At 35.0% G+C, this 23721-nt stretch overlaps 5 protein-coding genes across 8 annotated transcripts; 2 read left to right on the top strand and 3 right to left on the bottom strand.

Annotated features, from left to right (window-relative positions):
- Positions 1-968: 968 nt before the first annotated feature.
- Positions 969-2016, bottom strand: LOC142237409 (uncharacterized). Its single transcript, XM_075308712.1, has 5 exons — positions 1841-2016; positions 1712-1774; positions 1481-1650; positions 1201-1393; positions 969-1134 (listed from the first exon to the last, which is right to left on the bottom strand). Exons 1-5 carry the CDS (start codon positions 1912-1914, stop codon positions 984-986), a joined length of 651 nt encoding a protein of 216 aa, XP_075164827.1. The 5' UTR covers positions 1915-2016; the 3' UTR covers positions 969-983.
- Positions 2017-2530: 514 nt separating this feature from the next.
- On the top strand, positions 2531-15649 carry LOC142220216 (RNA helicase aquarius). Its single transcript, XM_075289223.1, has 8 exons — positions 2531-2698; positions 2757-3219; positions 3285-3631; positions 11346-12171; positions 12625-13025; positions 13091-13350; positions 13489-15076; positions 15143-15649. The coding sequence occupies exons 1-8, from the start codon at positions 2582-2584 to the stop codon at positions 15587-15589; spliced, it is 4449 nt and encodes a 1482-aa protein (XP_075145338.1). The 5' UTR covers positions 2531-2581; the 3' UTR covers positions 15590-15649.
- mthl5 (G-protein coupled receptor Mth-like 5) lies at positions 4213-8627 on the bottom strand. Of its 2 annotated transcripts, none has more exons than XM_075289222.1 (7): positions 8501-8627; positions 7095-7377; positions 6778-6902; positions 6551-6706; positions 5530-5714; positions 4969-5469; positions 4213-4898 (listed from the first exon to the last, which is right to left on the bottom strand). In XM_075289222.1, the coding sequence occupies exons 2-7, from the start codon at positions 7375-7377 to the stop codon at positions 4640-4642; spliced, it is 1509 nt and encodes a 502-aa protein (XP_075145337.1). In that variant the 5' UTR covers positions 8501-8627; the 3' UTR covers positions 4213-4639. The 2 variants fall into 2 exon arrangements, with proteins under 2 accessions (XP_075145337.1, XP_075145336.1); XM_075289221.1 differs by having other exon boundaries at positions 8266-8615.
- Dnali1 (Putative inner dynein arm light chain, axonemal Dnali1) lies at positions 15594-16792 on the bottom strand. Its single transcript, XM_075289224.1, has 3 exons — positions 16416-16792; positions 16102-16357; positions 15594-16043 (listed from the first exon to the last, which is right to left on the bottom strand). Exons 1-3 carry the CDS (start codon positions 16650-16652, stop codon positions 15664-15666), a joined length of 873 nt encoding a protein of 290 aa, XP_075145339.1. The 5' UTR covers positions 16653-16792; the 3' UTR covers positions 15594-15663.
- Positions 16793-17073: 281 nt separating this feature from the next.
- Positions 17074-21765, top strand: LOC142220218 (sphingomyelin phosphodiesterase 4). 3 transcript variants are annotated; one of them, XM_075289226.1, is made up of 10 exons: positions 17074-17231; positions 17308-17607; positions 17672-18199; positions 19815-20077; positions 20147-20306; positions 20368-20480; positions 20549-20864; positions 20933-21184; positions 21250-21358; positions 21420-21765. In XM_075289226.1, exons 1-10 carry the CDS (start codon positions 17205-17207, stop codon positions 21629-21631), a joined length of 2280 nt encoding a protein of 759 aa, XP_075145341.1. In that variant the 5' UTR covers positions 17074-17204; the 3' UTR covers positions 21632-21765. The 3 variants fall into 3 exon arrangements, with proteins under 3 accessions (XP_075145341.1, XP_075145342.1, XP_075145340.1); XM_075289227.1 differs by having other exon boundaries at positions 21438-21765; XM_075289225.1 differs by having other exon boundaries at positions 19815-20306; positions 21438-21765.
- Positions 21766-23721: the final 1956 nt, after the last annotated feature.

A 23721-nucleotide genomic window follows, 5' to 3' on the forward strand; every position in this document is an offset into this window, starting at 1 on the left:
CGGAAATGTTGTCTTCCAAAGCTGGAATAGTTGCTGGCTTATTTCTGTAGACTTTAGACTTGACGTAGCCCCACAAAAAATAGTCTAAAGGCGTCAAATCGCATGATCTTGGTGGCCAACTTACCGGTCCATTTCTTGAGATGAATTGTTCTCCGAAGTTTTCCCTCAAAATGGCCATAGAATCGCGAGCTGTGTGGCATGTAGCGCCATCTTGTTGAAACCACATGTCAACCAAGTTCAGTTCTTCCATTTTTGGCAACAAAAAGTTTGTTAGCATCGAACGATAGCGATCGCCATTCACCGTAACGTTGCGTCCAACAGCATCTTTGAAAAAATACGGTCCAATGATTCCACCAGCGTACAAACCACACCAAACAGTGCATTTTTCGGGATGCATGGGCAGTTCTTGAACGGCTTCTGGTTGCTCTTCACTCCAAATGCGGCAATTTTGCTTATTTACGTAGCCATTCAACCAGAAATGAGCCTCATCGCTGAACAAAATTTGTCGATAAAAAAGCGGATTTTCTGCCAACTTTTCTAGGGCCCATTCACTGAAAATTCGACGTTGTGGCAGATCGTTCGTCTATTCATGATGAAATGTCAAAGCATACTGAGCATCTTTCTCTTTGACACCATGTCTGAAATCCCACGTGATCTGTCAAATACTAATGCATGAAAATCCTAACCTCAAAAGAATCACCCTTAATGCGCTTTACAGACTATCAGTTATTCCGGACGGAATGTCGGTGTTTGTAAAGAATCTTACAGTGTGTCGGATCGATACGACTTGTCGGCGATGACTAAATAATCGGTAAATGTGTTATCGATCCCATAAACATGCAGCAGTATCGATTATGCCTTCGGACTTAACTTATAATGTGCACAATATATGGGATATGTTCGACACGAGCACTGTCGTCCGGAATAACTGATAGTCTGAAAAGCGCATTACGTGTATAATATGTGCTTTATAGGATTTCAGATTAATAGTTCGATGCGCTACAAACGGAATGACTGTTTAACGTGGATGAAGTTTTTCTACCACTTACGTATTTGTAGTTAGACGATCCCCCAGACAACATATTATCACTGGAAGTAGGACTGGAATCTTCCGCTGAACCGATAGTACAAGTGCTGATAAATATAAGACTAAATTACTTGACAAATGTGGCTTAGGTGCCTCAAAACTTGGAAACTTACCGCCTTTTCTTCGAAATGTTTGGCAAAAAGGCTAATGACTCGCTGAACTCCCAGTCTTTCGCATTTTCATCAACAAATACTGGGTTATCGAGGAATTCACCGCCATCGTCACCGGACTTGGATTTTCGCTTTATCTGAGCTCGGTAGCGTTTACTGTCCCGAAGCGATGCCCAAGTGGATTTACATTCAGATACTAATAAATAAATATACACGTGTTATACGTAGATTAATAAGAACGCCGTGAAAAAAATATATAATCCTGGCATTAATTGATACTAACTTGGTTTTCCGAGCTTTTCGCTAATTGTCTTCCATGCCCGATTAACGGCATCTGTTTTGAAATGACCCGAATGACTTAGGTCCCAAATAATGGGATTGCATTCTACAGCCTTTGCCAATTCATGCTTTTGAGCAACACTAAATTTGCTCCGTTTGTTAAATTTTTTGTTGCTGGTGTAGAAAATATTAGAATGTTTCTGTTGATCAAATTATTTGTTAAAAAATTATTTACCTAGTGCTGGTATATTGTGGCGTGAACAATTTTGGCGAGTCTTCATCAAAGCTTATTTCGAATCTGCAAAAATAATGAACTTTTGGTTTTATCTAAAGACCAATACTAAGTTCACGTACAAATACATACCTAGTTGATTCCATCTCACTGGTAAAGGAGGTATCGTCGAATTCATCCAAATATTCCTCAAACAAATCCTCCATTTTTTACCGACCGCTTAATTTTTTACTCACAAATAATTAAAATTGAAAACTGTTACAAGCAAAACGTTTGAAAACAATAAAATGGTTACTGTAATTACTTGTCAAAATCTCTCCAAAATAGGCTTTTGACAACCCTGTTATGAATAAAAATTTTCATTAGAGGTGCGTACCAGCTTACGAAATTGAAAGCTACCGAAAATTTCGTTAGCATAAATAGCAATGCATTTCTTATGGGAATGAAATTTTTCGCTAGAGGTGCATACCGGCCTTAAGGAACTTTTACTGAAGTCGTTTGTTTACTGCAAGAATCCAGCAAAAGGGGAACCAAAGATAATTCAAATTTGATATTTGAGCAATAGAGAAAAATAGATAGTAGATAGTGTATTACACAGTTTAAATTAGTCATGATAAATTGGTACTGGAAGGCGTTCGCTTACATTTCTGTTAATATTAGCAAATATGGTAAAATTCATTCTTACTCTTTATTAGATAAAATTACAGAAAAGTACACAAACAACCCTATTATTTCAATATGTATTTACCCACTCGACACACAGCCTCGGTTGTAATTTTATATATTATATGGCAACTATAGCCGCAAATGTCAAACAGTGTGTTTACTTGTTGACGGTTTGCTGATTTTGTGTTTGGAGCAGTAAGAAAAGAAATGAAGTTAAAAAATGCGACAAAAATTAAGGGGAAACGTGAAGTTGGTACCGATGGGGCAAAACAAAAGGTGTCTCAAATGACTGTGTCACAACTATCCAATGATGTGATTTGGGATGTAAGTTTCATTTTCGATATATTGGAGAAGCGTTTAACAAAAATGTGTTCACTTTCAGGTGGCTTCGAAATACTGGTCTCCAGAATCGCAAAAACATATGCCTTTCAATGCAGACATTATAAAAGATATATATCGCGCCGAGATCGTGGAACATCCGAATTCAACAAGACGGATTGTAATGCTAGAATTTAGTCAATATTTGGAAAGATATTTATGGCCCAACTATAAGGTGAAAGAAGCCTCACACAGCCATGTTATGTCTATCGTATATATGGTAAACGAAAAATTCCGCGAAAGAGTAGAGGTATGGAACACATTTGAACAGCAACCGGAAGAGTTCCCTGGATTTTTTCGTAAAATTTTGGAGAAATGCTTGGACGATTCAGGACAAACCCAAGTGCGTGAGAAAACGGCTTTGCTAGTTTTCCTCAACCATTGTTTCAATAGTATGGAGATCGAGTTATGTCGAAATCAAGTGAAACGTTTAGTTTCGCTTTCCATGTGGATTTGTTTACAACCAAGTAATTTCAAAGACTCAGTGAAAGTTTTTGGCGCACTTCTTACGACTCATTTTTTATTTGAACAGAACGTCTGGAACAAGAATTACGTGAAACACCAGAATGGAAACGCTATTGGAAAAAATTACAGAAAAAAGAGAAAAACGACAAGAAGGCAGAAGTGGAATGGGAACGTCATTTTTTGCAGAATCTTATAAGGCAATTTTTAGTTGTCCTTGAAAATTTACCATTGGATGACCCTATTGATCCTAGTATAATTCAGTATTGCGAAAGATTCTTAGAATTAATGATCGATTTGGAAGCTCTGCTTCCAACCAGACGTTTTTTCAATACTGTATTAGATGACACACATCTTTTAGTGCGTTCACAAATTTGTAGCCTTGTTCAGAGACCGGAGGGAAAGCTGTTTGGCCAGGTACGTAGAAATATAATAAAAATTTCTGTAAATAATACGATTCAATGCGGAGAACTTGGAATGTTCCTTCTTTCAATTGAAATTTTTGTGTATGCAAATTTTTATCCCCATTTTAAAGAAATTTATTGAGAGACCAGAGACAGCTGCGATTATTTACAAAAGTTAAAAAAGTTGAAAATTTCAATTAAAAAATGTTGACATTTTCAACTTTTGAAAAGTTTGTGAGTCGACTTTTTTATTCTAATTACAAACCCTATTCAAATCCTGAAAGTAAAACATCAACACTGCGCAACAATTCCTTCCTAGCACAACAATTTATGACTATGAGGTTAACAATCATTTTATTTTTGGGGCTACCAACATTAAATTTCGGCAAAGCCCAAGTTAAAAAAGACTGTAAGCATCCATTGAGTAAAATTATATACTTAACAATAATTTTAATATAGCACCAGCATAAAGGTGCGCATACCGGGTTTTACTTGTTATATTGGGGAGTCCAAAAAGTTTTTCGTATTTTGTCAATAGATGCCATCTATTGCCAGTGCTACCAAGCACATTAACGAAATTAATTAACACGAAAGTTCTATATTAAATTAAGTACACTTTATTCAACTTTTCGCTTATGTTTTTATAAATATATAATTAATATACATTCAATGTATACATATATAATAAAAAAATGCCTAATATTTAGGTGAGTCATTGATTAGATTCAAAACCTATGCAGGTTAACACTTAATGAATTATTGATTGCTAACACAAATGGTGAATGATTGGAGATTACGTGTGATTGAGTTTTGATTTTTTGTTTTCAAAAGAATTCATCGCTTAACATCTAAACTACACGTATATGGAATTTCGTCATAGTTGTACTTGATCATCTTTCTGTATATACTAAATACTTATATCTACAGTTTGTCATTATATCTCACATAAATACAATATATATAAAATCAGTTCGCTGCCATAATATGCTTGGGGTTTAAAGGAATGCTAATGGGTTAATAATTAATAATCATTACAGTTCATATAATGTAATTCATCACCCCAATCATTAGTGGATGGAGGCTCATTGTAACAACATGATTTCTTTAGAAGAAATGTTACATGTTTTTGTCGTATAACACATATGTACAAAAGTAAAGGTGATTGCAAGGCATTGACCACAATTTGTGCATAGAACAGTCCTTCAAAGTTCAGCCAGGAGAGACAAAGGAAGAGCCAGTTGACAGTTAGTACCATTAACATTAAAGCAAACATTATAAAGCTAAAATAAATAAAAAAAATACATTTTTAAGTATGAATATACTCTTACTATAGATAGCAGGAATATTTACTTGGCTTTCAGTTTATGTTGTATACGACCATAGACATTCCGTCGATTAATTAGCTTCAATGTAGTCACATAGAAAAATATATCCACCAATATGGTACAGGCAATGGGAGCAAAGAATATTGCAATACCTAACCATCCCATTGTTTCTTGATCGGCTACGACATTTTGCTTTTTATAGGTATCGGCATCCAAAAAGAAATGGGCAAAAACGGCCATTGCTGCCATAAATGCTGTTATACCCCATGCATAGGCGGAATAATAGCAATATTTTCGAGCATCAGTGACCCTTAAGAAAACATTGCGCGATCGAAATGTTTTCCAAATATAATAACCAAAGCTATTTAGCCAAAAGAAAGCTGCCAATATGCTAAAATACAATATTATATCTGCCACAATAAAACTAACATGTGATGTAAATTCGGTGAATATGCGAACGAGATCAGCTACTTGACCAACCATTAGACAAACGGCAATGGTGGTAACAATATTACCAACAAGATCCCTTAAAATAAATAGAAAAAATTTATTAATTTGTTGACAAACTCTTAAATCGGTCACATACCTTAATGTAGGCAAAATAAAATACACTATCGCTATTATAAGTAATATTACCAAAGATATTACATGGAAAATTGGATTTAGAATTTTACGCATTAGGAAACTCGTATCGGTCCATTTTAATTCTTTCTTTGCCAAGCAAATATTGGCAAATAAGACTTGTCTATGATGACCAGATGTTGAAATGGCCTGAAAGCAATGAAAACATAAAATGATAAAATTATTTACATCATGCAAAAATATAAAAACACATTGCTATAACAGATAAATATTTGATGAAATGTAAATAAATATTACAATAAGTTCATCTGATAGCCCCGTGGATTAGTGGTTAACATGATTCTGCTTTGGTTTATCTCCATTCAAAAAGTCATTTTAAATAAATAAATATATATAATAAAAATACTTCGTTCAGATACATCTATAATAAGGAGCTAAACAAACAAGCAGTAATAAGTGAGTAGTTCCTCGAGTTATAATACAAATGGCTCTCCGTGGTAAAAAAAGTGGGCACCGAGCCACAGTCACGGCTGGGTATAAAAATTTCTTATAATTATTATAAATTACTATCGTTCATCGCTTGTTCCATTTATATTGGTACACACTCCAGTTCTATACTTAGATATGACTAGAGAATCAGAGATCAGACGGAAAAACATTCCTTTCGAATATGTCTAATATGAAATAAATGGAAATGAAATATAAATGGAAATTGAAATATGAAATTCTCAAAGCAGCTGTAAGAACAATGGACTTTGATCAGTTAATATGAACAGGTAGCCACATGTACTCAATTATTGAGTTGTTTTTCATGTGACAACTTGAGGAAGCTAAGATACTAATCTTCATCACATCGGGAGCCCGTTTTATTCTTCATGACAATGTTCGAATATAAAGGAGAAGCTTTTGTTAATCCACTTCCAATACCTTATTGGAAAAAATCAGCAAAAGGTTCACAACTCAATCCCAAATACCATATATGAAAATGTAGTTTTAAAACTACTTATAATACCTTATGAACTTACCCTATCGATACAGTATTGATCTCTTCCATAATCATAGAATAACGGTTTGGATTCATCATCACCAAATTGCTCAGCATAATCGGAATTTTCATCTTCATTAGCGTTTGTATAATGTCTCAATTTTCCATCCTCTAAGAGAACTAACTTATCTGGGCTCTTCATAATAAAAACAAGAAAAGAAACAAATTAAAAAAGATAGAAACAATGACTATGAGTAATGAACTTACACCTTGGTAATGATAAATAGGCCAAGTTTGCATCGAACCACAAGCTGGCAAGCCAATGACGAATTTGTATTTTACCGGCATATTGTGTTCGCCGCCATAGCTGGTAAACATGGGTTGGAAATATTCTGTAAAAACAAAATGGAATATTAAATCTCACCTTCTTATTAGTTTTTATATGTATTTGTGGTAGAAAACAAAAACAACATATACATATATTACCACATCAAGCTTTCTTTCCATTCTTGACCAATATTCAATATAGCAGCTTGTTTTTAAACCACATTGTTTTATATATAAAAGAGCAATGTAACACATACCACTTTTATTAACTTGGCTGCAAACGGAGTCAATACGAATTTCGAATTTCTCACAGCATTTATTTACCATCACCAAATCCTCATCGTTTCCATAGCCAGTGCCGCCTCCAATGTCATTAATTCCCGCCTCATTACCACTGTCTCCACCGGTGGGATGATGTTGCAAGTTGGCATGTGCCTTGGTCACCAATGCCAAGGTATATATTAATATTAGCCAACGATTTACGGATGTATTGTCCATGCTGCCGTCCAAACACCTTTGTGTTAACAGTTTGAATAACATCTGCAAGATAAAAACAAGCCTGACTTACTGAACTGAAAGACGTCATCATTGCGAGATAAGCCAATATATGTCTGTGTTGGGCTCATGAATTATGTATGTGTGAGTAATGGTGAAGGTATCCAAATTTAGAGGAATAATGTGAGAGGCCTTTAAGAACGAGGCCTATTGGTTTCTTTTTCGTTTTTATTTTTTTAGTTTTATTTTTTCATTTTTTCCAAATATTTTAAAGCACCAAACATTTAGTATCATGCATTTAAAACCGGAACTTCCTTAACCACAAATGATATTTGGATTTTGGGACTTTTAATTTTTTTTTTCAAAATTTGGAAAACTAGACTTTAATTTTTTTCGATATTTGCGATCATTAAAAATGTGACTTTGGCATGATTTTACGACTTTTTGATGAGTTACGGATATTTAGATGATAGTGCAAATAAGCAAAGTGAATTTTTTAAAAGAACGAGAAATCCATGTTTGTCTATACGTATCTCTTTTACGGGAGATAAGAATTATTATTTGGGGCTTAAATCTACTTTAGTGGTCCGATCGGTCCAATTTTTGGCCAGCGTGTAGACTTTTCGATTCTAAGCACAAAATGTATACAAATATGAAATAATGGGTAAATTATTGGAATTTTTTAGACATTTATGTAATTAAATTAAAAAATGCTATTTCGTAGATATAAAATCAATTTGACAATAGGCCTTCTCATCCCTATTTTCTACCACTGGACACTAACGATCAAATTTTTTAACTCTCTCCTCTCTTTCATTCTCTCTTACTCTCTCTCACACACACACGCACGTACGAATACGAATTTGAAACATAGATACGCCAGATGCATATTTTTATTGGGATGGGATTTATTGTTGGCATTGTTTTACTCACTCTTCCAGTAAGACGTAAGTTTTTGTATACAATTGAATGGGGTGCATTAAACTGTTGTGTTAACTGTTGATGATCATCATATTCTTCATATGGTTTGTCCCGAAACCTCTATTTGTAAAAGTTGGTTCTATTTATGAATGTTTTTTGTTTATATTAGCAGTGTAGCAATGTCGAGTTAGCACAATGATTGGTTGTGGATTATATGAAACTTTTGTTTATCCATATCACTCCTCACATTGACACACACTAACAAAATCCAAGAAAAATGGGAAGTAGTTCAAATATTTTTTTCCGCTTTATACCGGTGAACAACGTTAATGCGATGCCGTCCAATACGAAAGTCAAATCTTCACTGCCGTTACAACTTAAATGCAACATTAACCCGTCCATCCTCGAGAGCTATAAACACACACTATTAGAGTCACTATACACAGGGTTCTCTTTCTCTGGGAACAATATACGGTGTTCTCTCCACCGGTAATGAGACTCAACCCCAATTTGCACATACCACTTTTTACCTCGTACCTAAAATTTTTGGAGTGAAGAGTATACAATTTACGTATATACTACTCGGGTTTCATGTCTCAAATTTAATAAGAGAATAGTCAAGTTTATTAAGTTTTGTTAAGCAAAGCTTGACAAAGCTACGTAGCTACTTAACCGCTATTCTAAATGTTAAGCGATACAGTTACTTCTCCATATCTTCTCATAATGTGTGTCATCCAAATCTCAATTCCGTAATTAAATAGTACGGAAATAAACAATTTATTGTAATCAACATGCCAGTGAATATGAGCGAAATGTTTATACGCATGTGAATTGTTGTTTAGTATGGTAATAAATGGTGGCCTCAGTGAGTTCGCCGGTCACACAACAAAAAGAGTCAGATGCATGCCTTAACGAAAGAAAGTGAAATTTAGTTTTCAAAGTAATTGAAAGCATGCTATGCAAATTGCAATTGCTATATAAGAAATTAGAATGAATTCAGGTACACTCAAAAGAAAAAGTTAGTAAGAAGAGCAAATAAAGTTGGTTATTTCAACAGATTTCTTCTGCTCAAAAGGGGAACCAGCCTCGTTTGCTAAAATAGAAAATAGCTACGATTTCCACTATAAAAACGTGTATGTCAGCAACAGAAAACTCTCAAAAATAGCAGCTGAATATTCAACTACAAACAGTTTGCAGTTGTTTTAGAGAAAGATCCTATTCTGACTACATTTTATAATCTTTTTTTGTATTTAATGCATAATTTTAGGACAAAATTTACACGACAGTTCAACTACACCCAAAGAATTTTTTTAGTAGAATATTAGAAAAAGGGAGAGCATTTTTAATTTTTATTTTGTTTTTAGTTTGCTGCAGCAAACAAACACTTTAAACTAAGGACTATTGTATGCATCACTATAAAAATAATACATTAAGAATATGTTTTATAATTGTCCAAAAATCTGAGTATTTATCAAATTAAGGCCTAATAGCAAACATTGCATTTAGGAACTTCTAATGATATTTGAGGGCAGAAATTAAAAAAAAAAATAATAATTTGGGTAACATTGTATTGTTCGTTAGACCCTAAAGTACACAAATATAACAGCAGACACCGACTGCCCTTTTTATCCGGCTTTTTAGTTTATTATTTTTCTCGTCAAAAGTTTTGGATGCAATAGCAGAATGCGTTAAATTAGCTTTTTGTGTTGTCTTCGATTTCTTTAAAATCAAATTCTAAAAAAAAAAAAAAAAAAAAAAAAAAATCTAGAGATATTTTAGCAGTAAGTCTTCAATTGCAAAATTCCAGATGAGTTTGTTTGCTCAAAAGCGGTTAACCGGTTGTAACCGAAAAAAATAAAAATTTGTGAAAATGACTTAAACGTCCATTTTATTTGTCTTCAGTTTTATTGAAGAATGCAAAATGGTCATATAGAGAGTGGTGTAGTAAAATATTATTTTGTACTGCTTAGTGAAAATGTATTGTAAGTAGTCAGCTCTTTCTGAATTTCAGAATCTCTCTATAAAAAGATGGACTTTCGTAAGAAACATATGACAAACTAAATAGAAATTTCATTAAAATACAGAAACCTAATAACCGACGGTCGAAAACGCGATTAACCGCGGACCGTATCCTGTTAAAAAGTCTGTCGGGTGAGGTATATCTCTCCTTTAAATGACCCAGAAATTAAATTATCAGTTTTTCCTACGCATCTCCATGCTCTATTTTATCTGAAGGCCTACCTCTATGTTCTTCCTAAAAAAGTTATACAAGGCACATGTTCTCCTCTCCGTCCACCAGGACACACCCTAATATTCCTGAAAATGATCAAAAACTCGGATAACTCAAGTTGAATTTTCGCATAGTCGGACAAAAGGTATAGTTCTAACTATACTTCAAAAAAAAATTGGCAAGGTGTTGATCCTCCTTTACTTCCAAAGGAGTGCCGAATTGTTGTCGCGGGACCATCAGTGAAAAGTTAAAAAAAATCGGATAATGAGAAGTTTTCCCAAAACTGAAGTTCCCTTTTTGCACAACGTTTCGGATAAAGTTTTCTGCGAAATCTCTGCAGCCGATTTCGAATATATACAAAAAAAAAACACTTGCATATTGCGATGTAGGGTTTAATATAGGACTAAACTTTGTACTTCCTTTTTCATTATTTTACACCACAGTCCATTATCAATAAATGTGGTATTTGTCCCAATTTGTGTTGTCATGGAAGTATTGTGTATTCACGTTAAACTCATAATACCTCTTATGGGGAGACATTAAAAACCAATACAGGATTCGTGATGATACATGTATAGAAAAAATGTTACATGCCTCAAATTCCTTTTTAGTTAATATAGGTGTCCACTATTGAGTGAATAGAATAAGAGCTCTCTTCAATTGGTTTGCATGTGGTGTGGTAGAGTTAGTAACTAAGCTAATGCTTACCTGTTTGCAGGTGAGAGAAAACAACCCAGTATTTCTCTTCTCTCAATTGTAGATACATTCCAACACTATATATGTATTAACTCTAACACATGTCTATATTTAAGAACGTTTTGATAATGTAATGCAATTTTATTTTCTCTTTTTACACCATTAGCTCTTGGATATGTTAAAATTTTACTCTCGATTCGAAATCAACGATGTAACGGGTGATTCGTTAACTGACCATGATATGACTCAAATCCATTACAAAAAAATAACCTCACTACAAAGGGCAGCTTTTGCAAAATTTCCAGATTTAAAGTTATTTGCTCTTTCCAATGTTGCTAATGTTGACTCTCGTGACTCTTTGGAGCGTCATTTTGGTAGTTTGGATGGTAAAGCCCTTAAACAAATTGCAAGTTTTTTGAATTTGGTACCGGACAAATTGGAGCCACCTTTCGATTGGCATAGGTTGGATGAAGAATTCCTAAAAGAGTTACTAATAACCCGCCATGAACGTCGATGTTCCCAGCTTGATGCTCTAAATGAAATGCCCCTTTATCCTACCGAGGATATTATATGGGATGAAAACGTTGTGCCTACAGAATATTACTCTGGCGATGGATGTTTAGCTTTGCCTAAATTAAATCTTCAATTTTTAACTTTGCATGATTATTTACTTCGTAATTTCAATCTTTTCCGCTTGGAGTCCACCTATGAAATTCGACAAGATATTGAGGATGCTGTTAGCCGTATGTTGCCATGGCAATCCGAGGATGGTGGTGTTGTATTTGGTGGTTGGGCACGTATGGCTTTGCCCATAGCTACGTTTGCAGTAGTTGAGGTGGCCAAACCACATATAGGTGAAAAGAAGCCGTCTAGAGTGAGGGCCGATATATCGGTGACATTGTCGGTACGCAAAGAAATAAAAGAGGAATGGGAAAATCTGCGAAAACATGATGTCTGCTTTCTGATAACTGTAAAACCATCAGTTCCCTATGGTATGTATAAGCGAATGAATAGCGAAGAGTGATTATTCCATTTCAGAAAATTTTTTATAAAATACGTGTTTCATAAAGTTTGAATATTCAAAATGTTTTTGATGCAACTTGCTACCACACAAACAACTATATTTTTAATAAAAATTTAAGTGTTTAGATACAACCATATCGACTGGCAGTGGGTAAACACTTATTTCTTATGAGAAACACGGATCATAATCCGGAATCGTCGCGTTTATACACTACAAACGACAAGGAAGAACATCTTACAGAGTACGTACGATTACACATTCATTTCGATGGAGTAGAGTAAATGTACTGAATGGAATGGGAGGAGGTGGTACTCAATATTGAGCCGCATGCCGATTGGATACGGTTATAAGAAAGATATACCTTAACATTGAGAAAAATCTTTTATCAATTTCACAATGAAATTTCTCCTTATTTTTAAAGGTACCAAATATAATCCTCGAGAGCCTTTTATACCGCAAGTAGGATTAGTTTATGTCCGAGGCTGTGAAGTGGAAGGGATGCTTGATGCCAATGGACGCGTTATAGAGGATGGACCTGATCCACGACCTCAATTGCCAGGAGAGAATAGAACGTATCGCGTTTGGCTGGATTGTAATCAATATCGTTTGGACATGGATTCATTACAAGATGGAGGAGATGATGTCTATGAAAGTTTCAATATTCTTATGCGACGAAAACCTAAGGAAAATAATTTTAAAGCTGTGTTGGAGACTATAAGACATTTAATGAATACAGAATGTGTAGTTCCCACTTGGCTGCATGATATATTATTGGGTTATGGAGATCCTAGTGCAGCTCATTATTCAAAAATGCCCAATCAAGTAAAAAACTATAAATTTAATATTAAATCAATGTACATTTGATGAATTGTTTTCTATTACTACAGGAACGATCGCTGGATTTTAATGATACATTTTTATCGTATGAACATGTAAGAGATAGTTTTCCCCATTACGAGTTGAAGTGTGATGTTCCCGAAGATAAACGTCAACCACCATTCCGTTTGGTATTTGAAGATATAGCCCCATATAAAGAATCTGATGATGTTGAGGGTGATTCAGAAATGTTTGAACCGGCCAAAGTCATTAATGTCGAAACATACAAGATACAAAATCGTGGTCCTTATTTGGAGAACAAGCCAAAACAGTATGTACATTTATTACATATATATAATTTTTGAGATTCCCAAGATTCATCTAATATTATGGATCCTAATCAGATGTGACCCTAAAAATTAAATTCTTCGATTTTCACAGAGTTATGCACTATTCTTTTTTATTACAGAAATTCCATACGTTTCACCCCAACACAAATAGAAGCAATTCGCGCTGGTATGCAGCCAGGCTTAACTGTTGTAGTTGGTCCCCCAGGAACTGGTAAAACTGACGTTGCGGTGCAAATCATTTCGAATATATACCATAATCACCCCAATCAACGTACTCTAATTGTGACACATTCTAATCAAGCCCTTAATCAGCTCTTTGAAAAGATTATGGCTTTGGACATCGATGAAAGGCATTTGCTACGTTTGGGTCATGGCGAAGAGGCTCTCGAAACGGAAAAAGATTTCAGCCGTTATGGACGTGTTAACTATGTTCTTGCAAAACGCTTAGATCTCTTGAATCAAGTACAAAAATTACAAGAATCTCTAGGTGTAACAGGTGATAACGCTTATACGTGCGAAACTTCGGGATATTTTTATCTTTATAATGTAATGGCACGTTGGGAAAAGTTCCAGGGTGAAGCCTTGAGTATGGCAAAAGATGATAACATATCGGATCAATGGAGAACCTTTTTCGAAGAAAGATTTCCCTTTAATAAATTTTTCAGTGATGCACCCCAGCCGATGTTTAAGGGTGATACATTTGACGATTATATGGATATTGCCAAATCTTGCTTCCGTTATATCTCGCATATTTTTACTGAACTTGAAGAATTCAGGGCCTTTGAACTTCTGCGAACGGGATTGGACCGTTCTAAGTACTTGCTGGTAAAGGAAGCCAAGATAATTGCCATGACATGTACCCATGCTGCGTTGAAACGCAAAGAACTGGTCAATTTGGGCTTCCGTTATGACAATGTTCTCATGGAGGAAGCCGCACAAATTCTAGAAATAGAAACTTTCATTCCTTTATTATTGCAAAATCCCATGGATGGATTTAATCGTCTGAAACGATGGATTATGATTGGTGATCATCATCAATTACCACCGGTAATTAAAAATATGGCCTTTCAAAAATATTCCAACATGGAGCAAAGTCTATTTACTAGACTTGTACGGCTAGGAGTACCAACTGTAGATTTAGATGGCCAGGGTCGTGCACGTTCGGATATATGCTCGCTTTATAAATGGCGCTACAAAAAACTCGATGACTTATCGCATATCATGGAAAACGAAGAATATCAAAGAGCTAATGCAGGATTCTTATATGATTATCAATTAATTAATGTGGATGATTTTAATGGTGTTGGTGAGTCGGAGCCTAATCCTTACTTCTATCAAAATCTAGCCGAAGCAGAATACATTGTGGCGGTGTATATGTACATGCGTCTATTAGGTTATCCATCTGAAAAGATATCCATACTAACAACATACAATGGTCAAAAGCATTTGATACGAGATGTCATAAATGTGAGATGTGGCAACAATCCTCTCATTGGATGGCCAAATAAGATAACCACAGTTGACAAGTATCAGGGTCAACAGAATGATTATATTTTAATATCTTTGGTGCGTACAAAAGCAGTGGGTCATATACGTGATGTAAGACGTCTGGTAGTGGCCATGAGTCGTGCCAGATTGGGACTCTATATTTTTGGTAGGATAGGTTTGTTTAAAAATTGTTTAGAATTGCAGCAGACATTTAAATTGGTAAGTAAAGTTACATCCGTTGTAAAAGAGAAGGGCTCTAAATGCAAAAACAAATTTCAATTTTAGTTGACCAAACGGCCTCAAAAACTTCAACTTGTGGAAAATGAGATATATCCAACAAATCGCAAAGCGGCTACAGATCCTGAGGAAAATATTAAAATAATGGAGAATATGACACAAATGGCTCACTACGTGTATGGGATGTATGTGAAGAAGCTGGAGCAAGTTAAAGACAAACTTCCCAAAGAATCTGCAGACATCGAAATATATGCGAATATACCAACAGAACAAGACAACGAAGAAAAGCAGGACGATGCTACACAAGAAGAACAAAATGAATTAGCATCGATGGAAGTGTATGAACCACCAGCTAAAAAGCCAGCAAAGGAACCACAATCAAAGGAAAAAACAGCAGAAGTTTTTAAGCCCACACTAATCATTAACGAAATCGAGGTAGAAGAAGAAGATGAGCACGCCCAAGCATCTAAAAGTAACGATGCTAATAATGAATGAATAGTTCGTTGTAAAGAAAAATTTATTTAATGATAGTAAAAAGATTACATTTTATAAAAATTTATTGTAAGAATTTATTTCTTTGGAGCTGTAATGCCTTCTAATTGTGCCTTAAGTTGTGTGTTTGTCTTCTTGAGGAAGGCAACTTCTTCTTGATATTTCTTTTCTTCGGATGCTCTTAATTCAGCATTTCTTCTCTCGGCCTGTTCGTTTTTCAACTTCATATCAGATATAATGTCTTCCAAAGTTTCCTTGTCACTTTCAAGCATTTTAACTCGATCCCTTAATATTTCCTTTTCTTCATGGGCCTGTAAAGCTTTTCTCATACCAAAACTTACCGAACTACAATATAAAGTTTCGTAGGCTTCCATGGACATGGCAATTTCGTCTCGTATACGCAAAAGAAGCAGGCCACGTTCGGAACAATTTATGGTAACTTGACGAATAATTTCATCTAAATGGAATATATTTTCTTGATATATAAATAAAAATGAAAAAAATCGGAAACTTACCAAAACACTGGGAATAAAGTTCTCTTCGTATTGGACAAATTCCAGTTTCTCTAGCTTGTGTTTGCTGTAAACGGGTATCAAGCATTTCCTGTAAATTAATAACATCTTGCCTCGTGGCTGGTGTACTGGAAACTGTTTGTTGCCACAATTGTCCTTCCTCTTCCCAACAACGAGGCGGAAGTATAGAATTTAAAATTTCCTCAGTTTCTTTCTTGGTGTCCAAAAGAGCTCCGGCTGTTTGGGGTCTCTTCAATTCCTTAAAAAAAGGTTCAATTTTAGTATGAGTGATGATTTCTTTGAGTTAGTGATATTACCAAATCCGCAGGGCCAGCTTTCTTCTCAACATGCTTTACCACCAAAACTGGGTTATTATATCGCACCAATGTTGGCAATTGTCCAACAGAAGGTTGATCTCCATCACCATCCATTTTTGTGGTATATATTTTTTTAATAAATGATAAAAATACAATTTCAAAATAAACAGTTTTGGAGCCTAGCAACCGTTTATGATAATTCGTCGACACATTTACTAGAGGTGTAAACACAGTCATGTCGATTAACGATAGGCAATCCGAAATGCCTCGTTCATATATAAGTTTATCCGGACGATAAACTTAAAGTAGACATATCTCACAATACAAGTTATGTTCGAAGATATAATCTATACCGCATCTTGTTAATGTGATCGATAACACATTTATTGATCATATTGGACACGGGCATTATATTCCGGATAAACTTATATACTACGAACGACGTATTTTTGTCCGGATAAACGAACAACGCATTATTATATACGAACGGCGCACATAATGCTTCGTATCACACTTTTGAATTTGCTGTACAATATTTTAACAGATTGGCAATTCATTGATGTTCCATAGTAAGTTGGCAACAGTCAAGCCATTCGATGGTTTCAATCGATAGTATCGGTACTATCGGATATCGATAGTATCTTAAAAATAAAACTATCGATAGTGCTATCGAAAGTTTTGCGGCCACCAAAAAATAGACGCTTCTACAATAACATTAAAATTTATCAACAATTTAATGCACAATTTCATGTAAATTATAAGTACCTTTAACTTGACAATCAATTAATTATGGCCTTTTATAATGATAATGTTGGTGTAAGTATATATGAACACTTTCATCTACACGGCATTTCTTAAAAGAGGATATATTTTGTTGGCCTTTTGTTTATAGAAGAGAATAGTGGAAGTCCTGAATTTCCCGATTTTGGATCGATGTTCGGAGCTGAGTGTGTTATTTGATAGGGGTAATCTACGTGAACTGCAAGAGCTCTTTCCCACCATTGTTAATTCTGTATTTGGCGTTGGTACCGGTGGTCTAGGATGGGGATTGAGGGCTACCACCAAAGAAAATTCTCCCCAATGCTTTGACATGCTATTTAACTTCTTTGCACCAATGGGACCAATGTTCCGTTTGTGCTATCGATTACTAAATGATGCCATTAAATTCGAAATATCTTTGGAAAATCTGCCGGTAAGTAAGAGAGGTTAGAGATGGCTTCCAATAAAACATGAATGAAATTATTAACTTTTTACAGCACAAATTAGTTGAATTAATACATTCGGGACAGTATTCAATGTTCTATGCTGATTTGATTAATATAGATCCCTTCCGGAGACAAGTTACCTCCCTTAGTTTAAATGCCTTCGATTATTATATATTGAATTTTGTCATCCATGCCACATGTCCATTACACAAAAGCTATCCAGCTGCTTTGCAAGTACACAACGAGAGACTGAAGACTTGTTATTTTTTCTTGACTGCTGAATATTTATGTAATTTTTTGCCCAGCCGACCTGATGCAATGGTAATGCCTAGTAATGTCTGCACCAGCGTGAAAGCTCCACAACCTATGCCGGTTCAACAATTGCAACCAAAAAGGTCACCTAAATATTTAAAGATTCCCCAATCAAATCAAGGTCTTTATGGATCCAGTTCGAATAATATGTCACAGATTAACCAGAGGAATTCAGAAATTTCTCCTCGAGCTCATGCTTGGCGTACAGAATCCGTATTGCATTTTTTTGTGGATACTTGGTTGCGATATGATGTGGATGAAGCGAGAGTAAGTAAATGACATTCTATTTTTTGTGTATATTATCAAATCATTATGGACCACTAATACGCATAATCGAGCCTCATAAGGACCTTCTCGTCCAAATACCCGGCAATGAATAAGTGTGTTATATTCCAACAAAAAAATCTAATCATCCCAGTGGCTACAACAACTATTAATACAAGTTTGTGGGGATGAGAGCGTGAGTAAAATTTGTCAGATGATCGGCATTTGTGAGAAGGAACTATGCTCAATTGCAAATAAAAATCGCATGTGAGTCAAATTCTCAGTCACACCAATTATTATTGGTGTAAAACAGACATGGAATTTTTTGAATATTTAGTATTGCAAATGAAAGATAATTGATTTAAAATTAAAAATTGAAAAACCTAAATTGATTATATTTCATGTGATCGCTTTTGTTATGTATGAGTTTTCTTACGATTTACAGGAAAAAGGCGATAGTTTTGAAGGATTTTTTAACCCATAAACGCTCAAAATGAAACTGCCGGACAAAAATTAATTTTATGGGTTTTTGTTAACTCAGTAACGTTATATAAAAAAAACCGACACTTTTTAGAAAATAAGGCGTCCCCATGTGAGGACATTGATCAGATTAAGTATGACATTCTCCAAAAATCTCCATTGCCTGGTAGAACAATTTTAAACTTTTTATTGAAATAAACTTAACGCACTGAATATGACACTTGTTTATAAAATGCGACCAAGTATCCTTGTTTAAAATTCCAAAAATAACGGGTAGCGCATAGTTGTTTGATTTTAAACAGGTGTCCTCATATGGAGATAGAGGCCGGTAATGAGATAATGTACGATTGAAAGGTGGATCTAATGCTTCAGAGAAGTTTATTTAAATATTGTTTATGCCCATAAACATTTTCGTAAGTGGAGGGGGATGTTTGTAACATATCGACACATCAAAAACATTGTGGTAATTTTTTATTATTTGCAGAGAGTTAAAAATACAAGAGAACGAACGACCGCAACGTTGGTATTACCGACGTTGCGGTCGAAGCGCTGTTTTGATAAATTGTTTATAAAGCCATCCGCAGTTATAATTTCAAATTATCTGCCAAACAATTTAATAGAATGAAAAAATTTATATAAAAGAACATTTGTTATTACAAAGTTCTAAATCCTATTTTTCTTACGTTTCATAAAGCCGGCAGAGAAATGAACTGGGTGACGCCGATGCAAACTGTATGATATTTGAAAGAAGCGTCGACAAAAACTGCATGATATTAGAGAAATTTTCCTCAAAATTCCTGCCACCTATTGACGCAGTTTCGCTTGACAGTTTCGTTCTCTTGTTTTTTTATACTCTCTGTTATTTGTTCTTAAAAAAATTGCCAGACTTTTGGGATCTTTTAAAAATTTGTATATCTTATACTCTTTGATAGATAGGTAAATTTGGTCGATTTTATATAAAATTTATATCTTTTGATATAGCCACTCTCATTTTGATACCACAAACTTTCATGATCTTCAAGCAATTGACTTCTTCACTATTTAAACTTTCACTTATGGTCTTGGTTTATGGTATTTCTTTCCTCCAATAATTTAATTATATATCATACAAATGACAATCTTCGTTGCCTATTTTCAGGATCTTCCCAGTAGTGAATTCATCCGTGTCGTTCGAATTCTAATTAAACAAACACATTCATTTGCCAACTCGGCAAATTTGGATCAAACCGTAATGACTTCACTGCGTAAAATTGCCCAGCCAATGATGAAACCACGCATATATCCATTTATTAAGAGTATAATTGGAAGATGGCCTTTGGATAGTTCAATGTCCGTGGTATTGGAATTATGGCTTAGCTATATTCAACCATGGCGTTATACTTTCGAATGGCAAAATAATAGGTATATATTACTTTCGAAACATTTACACCTTTATAAATTTTCATATAATCCCGCATATCCTAATTTTAGCGGGACAAATATTGAAGTTCCCATTAATAGCCGTTTCGATTCATTTATTGCTGAAAATATTGTAATATATACACAAATATTTGTACATATTTTACCACGATTTGAGAGATTAGATTTTACGTCATTACGTAATGTAATAATGCTGCATCGGTTGGTTAAAGTAAGTGTCATCAAATACGATAGCTTAGCGTCTAAGTGATATTGATATTTTGTCCATACAGGTATTCAGCCAATCCACTCTGCCAAGTAAGTTATGTCAAGCCGAAAAGGCATATGCAGGTAATTCCACAAATTTCATTGACTCTCCACGAAAGCATCATAGCTCTTTTCTAAGGTAAACAAACCCCATTTTTTGAAATTCCATACCGAGAAAAATAAACTTTTTGTTAATATTTATGACAGTTCAACATCTTCATCTGTGGAATGGGATGGTAGTTTCTATCATGAAGACGTATATACACCAATGTTTGGTGCTGCTATTAAATCCGAAATAGAACAATTTATTAAAACAGTATACATTTCACGTATGTATGTGGGCCAAGAAATTCAAGCAATACAACGCGAACAAATGAATCGTCGCAATTCACTGGGCTTCTTTAGAAAACTATTTGCCTACGTTTTTGTGGATATGAGTCCCAGTGAATTGAAATTACAAGAGATTAGTAAAATACCTGACATACTTGATTTGGCTGTTCGTTCCCTGTGTAATATGTTCTATGTAAGTGTTTCTTTCATTATTCCCCAAATAGTGGCACCCAACATAATTGAAAATGAATTCAAATTTAGGTTGAATTACCAAATATATCCATGGAACAATTGGAACCTTTAGTTGGACAAAGCTTTCAAAGGAGTTTAAACTTTTCTTTATATGACAACAGTGATTATATGGACATTTCTCGTGTATCGCCTACACAAATGTTGGAAAATCTGGCACATATGAGAAACACAATTGACCCAGCCACAATACCAATACAATCTCATGAATGCATTGTATTGGTAAGGATATTACATCAAATTTCATGTTTTATAAATGCCAAGGTAATAAAAGTTGTAACATCGTAGACCAATTTAAGAGTAAGATATCATACCATTTGCACTTTCAGTTTGGTGAAGAGTTTCATAAATACTGGTGTAGGCCGGATTTTGTGGGTAAAATTTTCCATCAAATATTATATCCCCCCATGACTGCCCAGTGGTTTGATAAACCAAGAGGTTGGTATCAATTACATGTCTATATTTTTGCTGTAGCATTTTATTATTTCTAATACAAAAGTTTGCCTGCCCGTTTCAGGTGTTAGTGAATTATGTGAGGAAGAACTCCCGGCCCGTTTATGTCTACGATTTCTTGGGTCATATCGAACCTTAGGTCTTATATTAGTGGCCTTGCTGATTGGCTACTTGTTTTGGGGTTCATCTGTTACTGGAATTATTGGATTATTGTTTATATCTATCATATATGTGTTGATAATGGCTCTCATATCATAGTAACTAGCAAGATGATGTTTAATAAAAATTGTGTTTTGTTTTTTTTTTTTGTAAGATGAACAAGCATTTTTTATTGTAATTTATTCAAAAAGTTAATAAATGATTATTGAAATGAAATGTTTTTAAATTTAGAAGATTGTGTATTTGTTTTCTTATATACTTATCCTATAAGTTCTTGTCCTCAGCGGCTCCTATTGTGTTTATCTTCTATCTGGTAATGAACTGTTCCTTTCTTCATGTCCTTACGAAATAAATTCGCCATAATAAAATGATTAGCATGCTCGCTTGCCATACAGATACAGACAATCGATTGTCTTGGTTTTAACAGGTTGGCTGATATGTCCCCGTTCTGACACATAGATGGCGTCGCTAGTATTTTTATATAGTACCAACCTTCAAATGATTCGTGTCAAAATTTGACGTCTGTAAGTCAATTAGTTTGTGAGATAGAGCGTCTTTTGTGAAGCAACTTTTGTTATTGTGAAAAAAAAAATGGAAAAAAGGAATTTCGTGTTTTGATAAAATACTTTTTTCTGAAGGGAGAAAATACGGTGGAAGCAAAAACTTGGCTTGATAATGAGTTTCCGGACTCTGCCCCAGGGAAATCAACAATAATTGATTGGTATGCAAAATTCAAGCGTGGTGAAATGAGCACGGAGAACGGTGAATGCAGTGGACGCCCGAAAGAGGTGGTTATCGACGAAAACATCAAAAAATCCACAAAATGATTTTGAATGACCGTAAAATGAAGTTGATCGAGATAGCAGAGGCCTTAAAGATATCAAAGGAACGTGTTGGTCATATCATTCATCAATATTTGGATATGCGGAAGCTCTGTGCAAAATGGGTGCCGCGCGAGCTCACATTTGACCAAAATAACAACGTGTTGATGATTCTGAGCGGTGTTTGCAGCAGTTTTTCCGTCGATATGTGACAATGGATGAAACATGGCTCCATCACTACACACCTGAGTCCAATCGACAGTCGGCTGAGTGGACAGCGACCGGTGAACCGTCTCCGAAGCGTGGAAAGACTCAAAAGTCCGCTGGCAAAGTAATGGCCTCTGTTTTTTGGGATGCGCATGGAATAATTTTTATCGATTATCTTAAGAAGGGAAAAACCATCAACAGTGACTATTATATGTCATTATTGGAGCGTTTGAAGGTCGGCAAAACGCGAAGAAGAAAAAAGTGTTGTTCCACCAAGACAACGCACCGTACCACAAGTCATTGAGAACGATGGCAAAAATTCATGAATTGGGCTTCGAATTGCTTCCCCACCCACCGTATTCTCCAGATCTGGCCCCCAGCGACTTTTTCTTGTTCTCAGACCTCAAAAGGATGCTCGCAGGGAAAAAATTTGGCTGCAATGAAGAGGTGATCGCCGAAACTGAGGCCTATTTTGAGGCAAAACCGAAGGAGTACTACCAAAATGGTATCAAAAAATTGGAAGGTCGTTATAATCGTTGTATCGCTCTTGAAGGGAAATATGTTGAATAATAAAAACGAATATTGACAAAAAAATGTGTTTTTATTTGTTAGACCAACCTGTTATAGGCCAACTCAGCTGCCTAGGAAAGTGTGACATAGGATTTGTCTCATTCGGATTCGGACGTTTTTATCAACGTTATATTGTATGTTCTCTATTCGTTTTGAGAGAAATAGCCCAATTGTCTGTGAAGTTAAACTGATTTGGACTAGCGTTCATATTTTAAATTATCATCTTAAATAAGGTAGAAAAAGGTATCAAATGTTTCGCGGGGATGCATTGGTACTTACCCATAAAGTGAAATGCCATCAACATAGGTTGTAAAATTTGACGCCACATACTTCGTATCGTCTATGGGCTGATCTAGAAGAGAAAAATTGTTATCACAGACAAAATAAGGCCTTAAAAGCTTGAAGCTTAATTCATTTAAATTGTATATGATTTATATCGGAATCGATTTTTATGTGTCAACTTTATCAACCCTGCTAACGATGCCTTTTTGAAGAAGAGTGGAATAGGTGTTCTCAGATAAAGTGGCGCTCAACGTGAAGCTTAAGCATCCTCAAGGTAAGTTGATATAAAATTGTATTTTATTTATACCG

This window comes from Haematobia irritans, chromosome 1 (genome assembly GCF_050003625.1).
Source record: "Haematobia irritans isolate KBUSLIRL chromosome 1, ASM5000362v1, whole genome shotgun sequence".
Taxonomy (NCBI): domain Eukaryota; kingdom Metazoa; phylum Arthropoda; class Insecta; order Diptera; family Muscidae; genus Haematobia; species Haematobia irritans.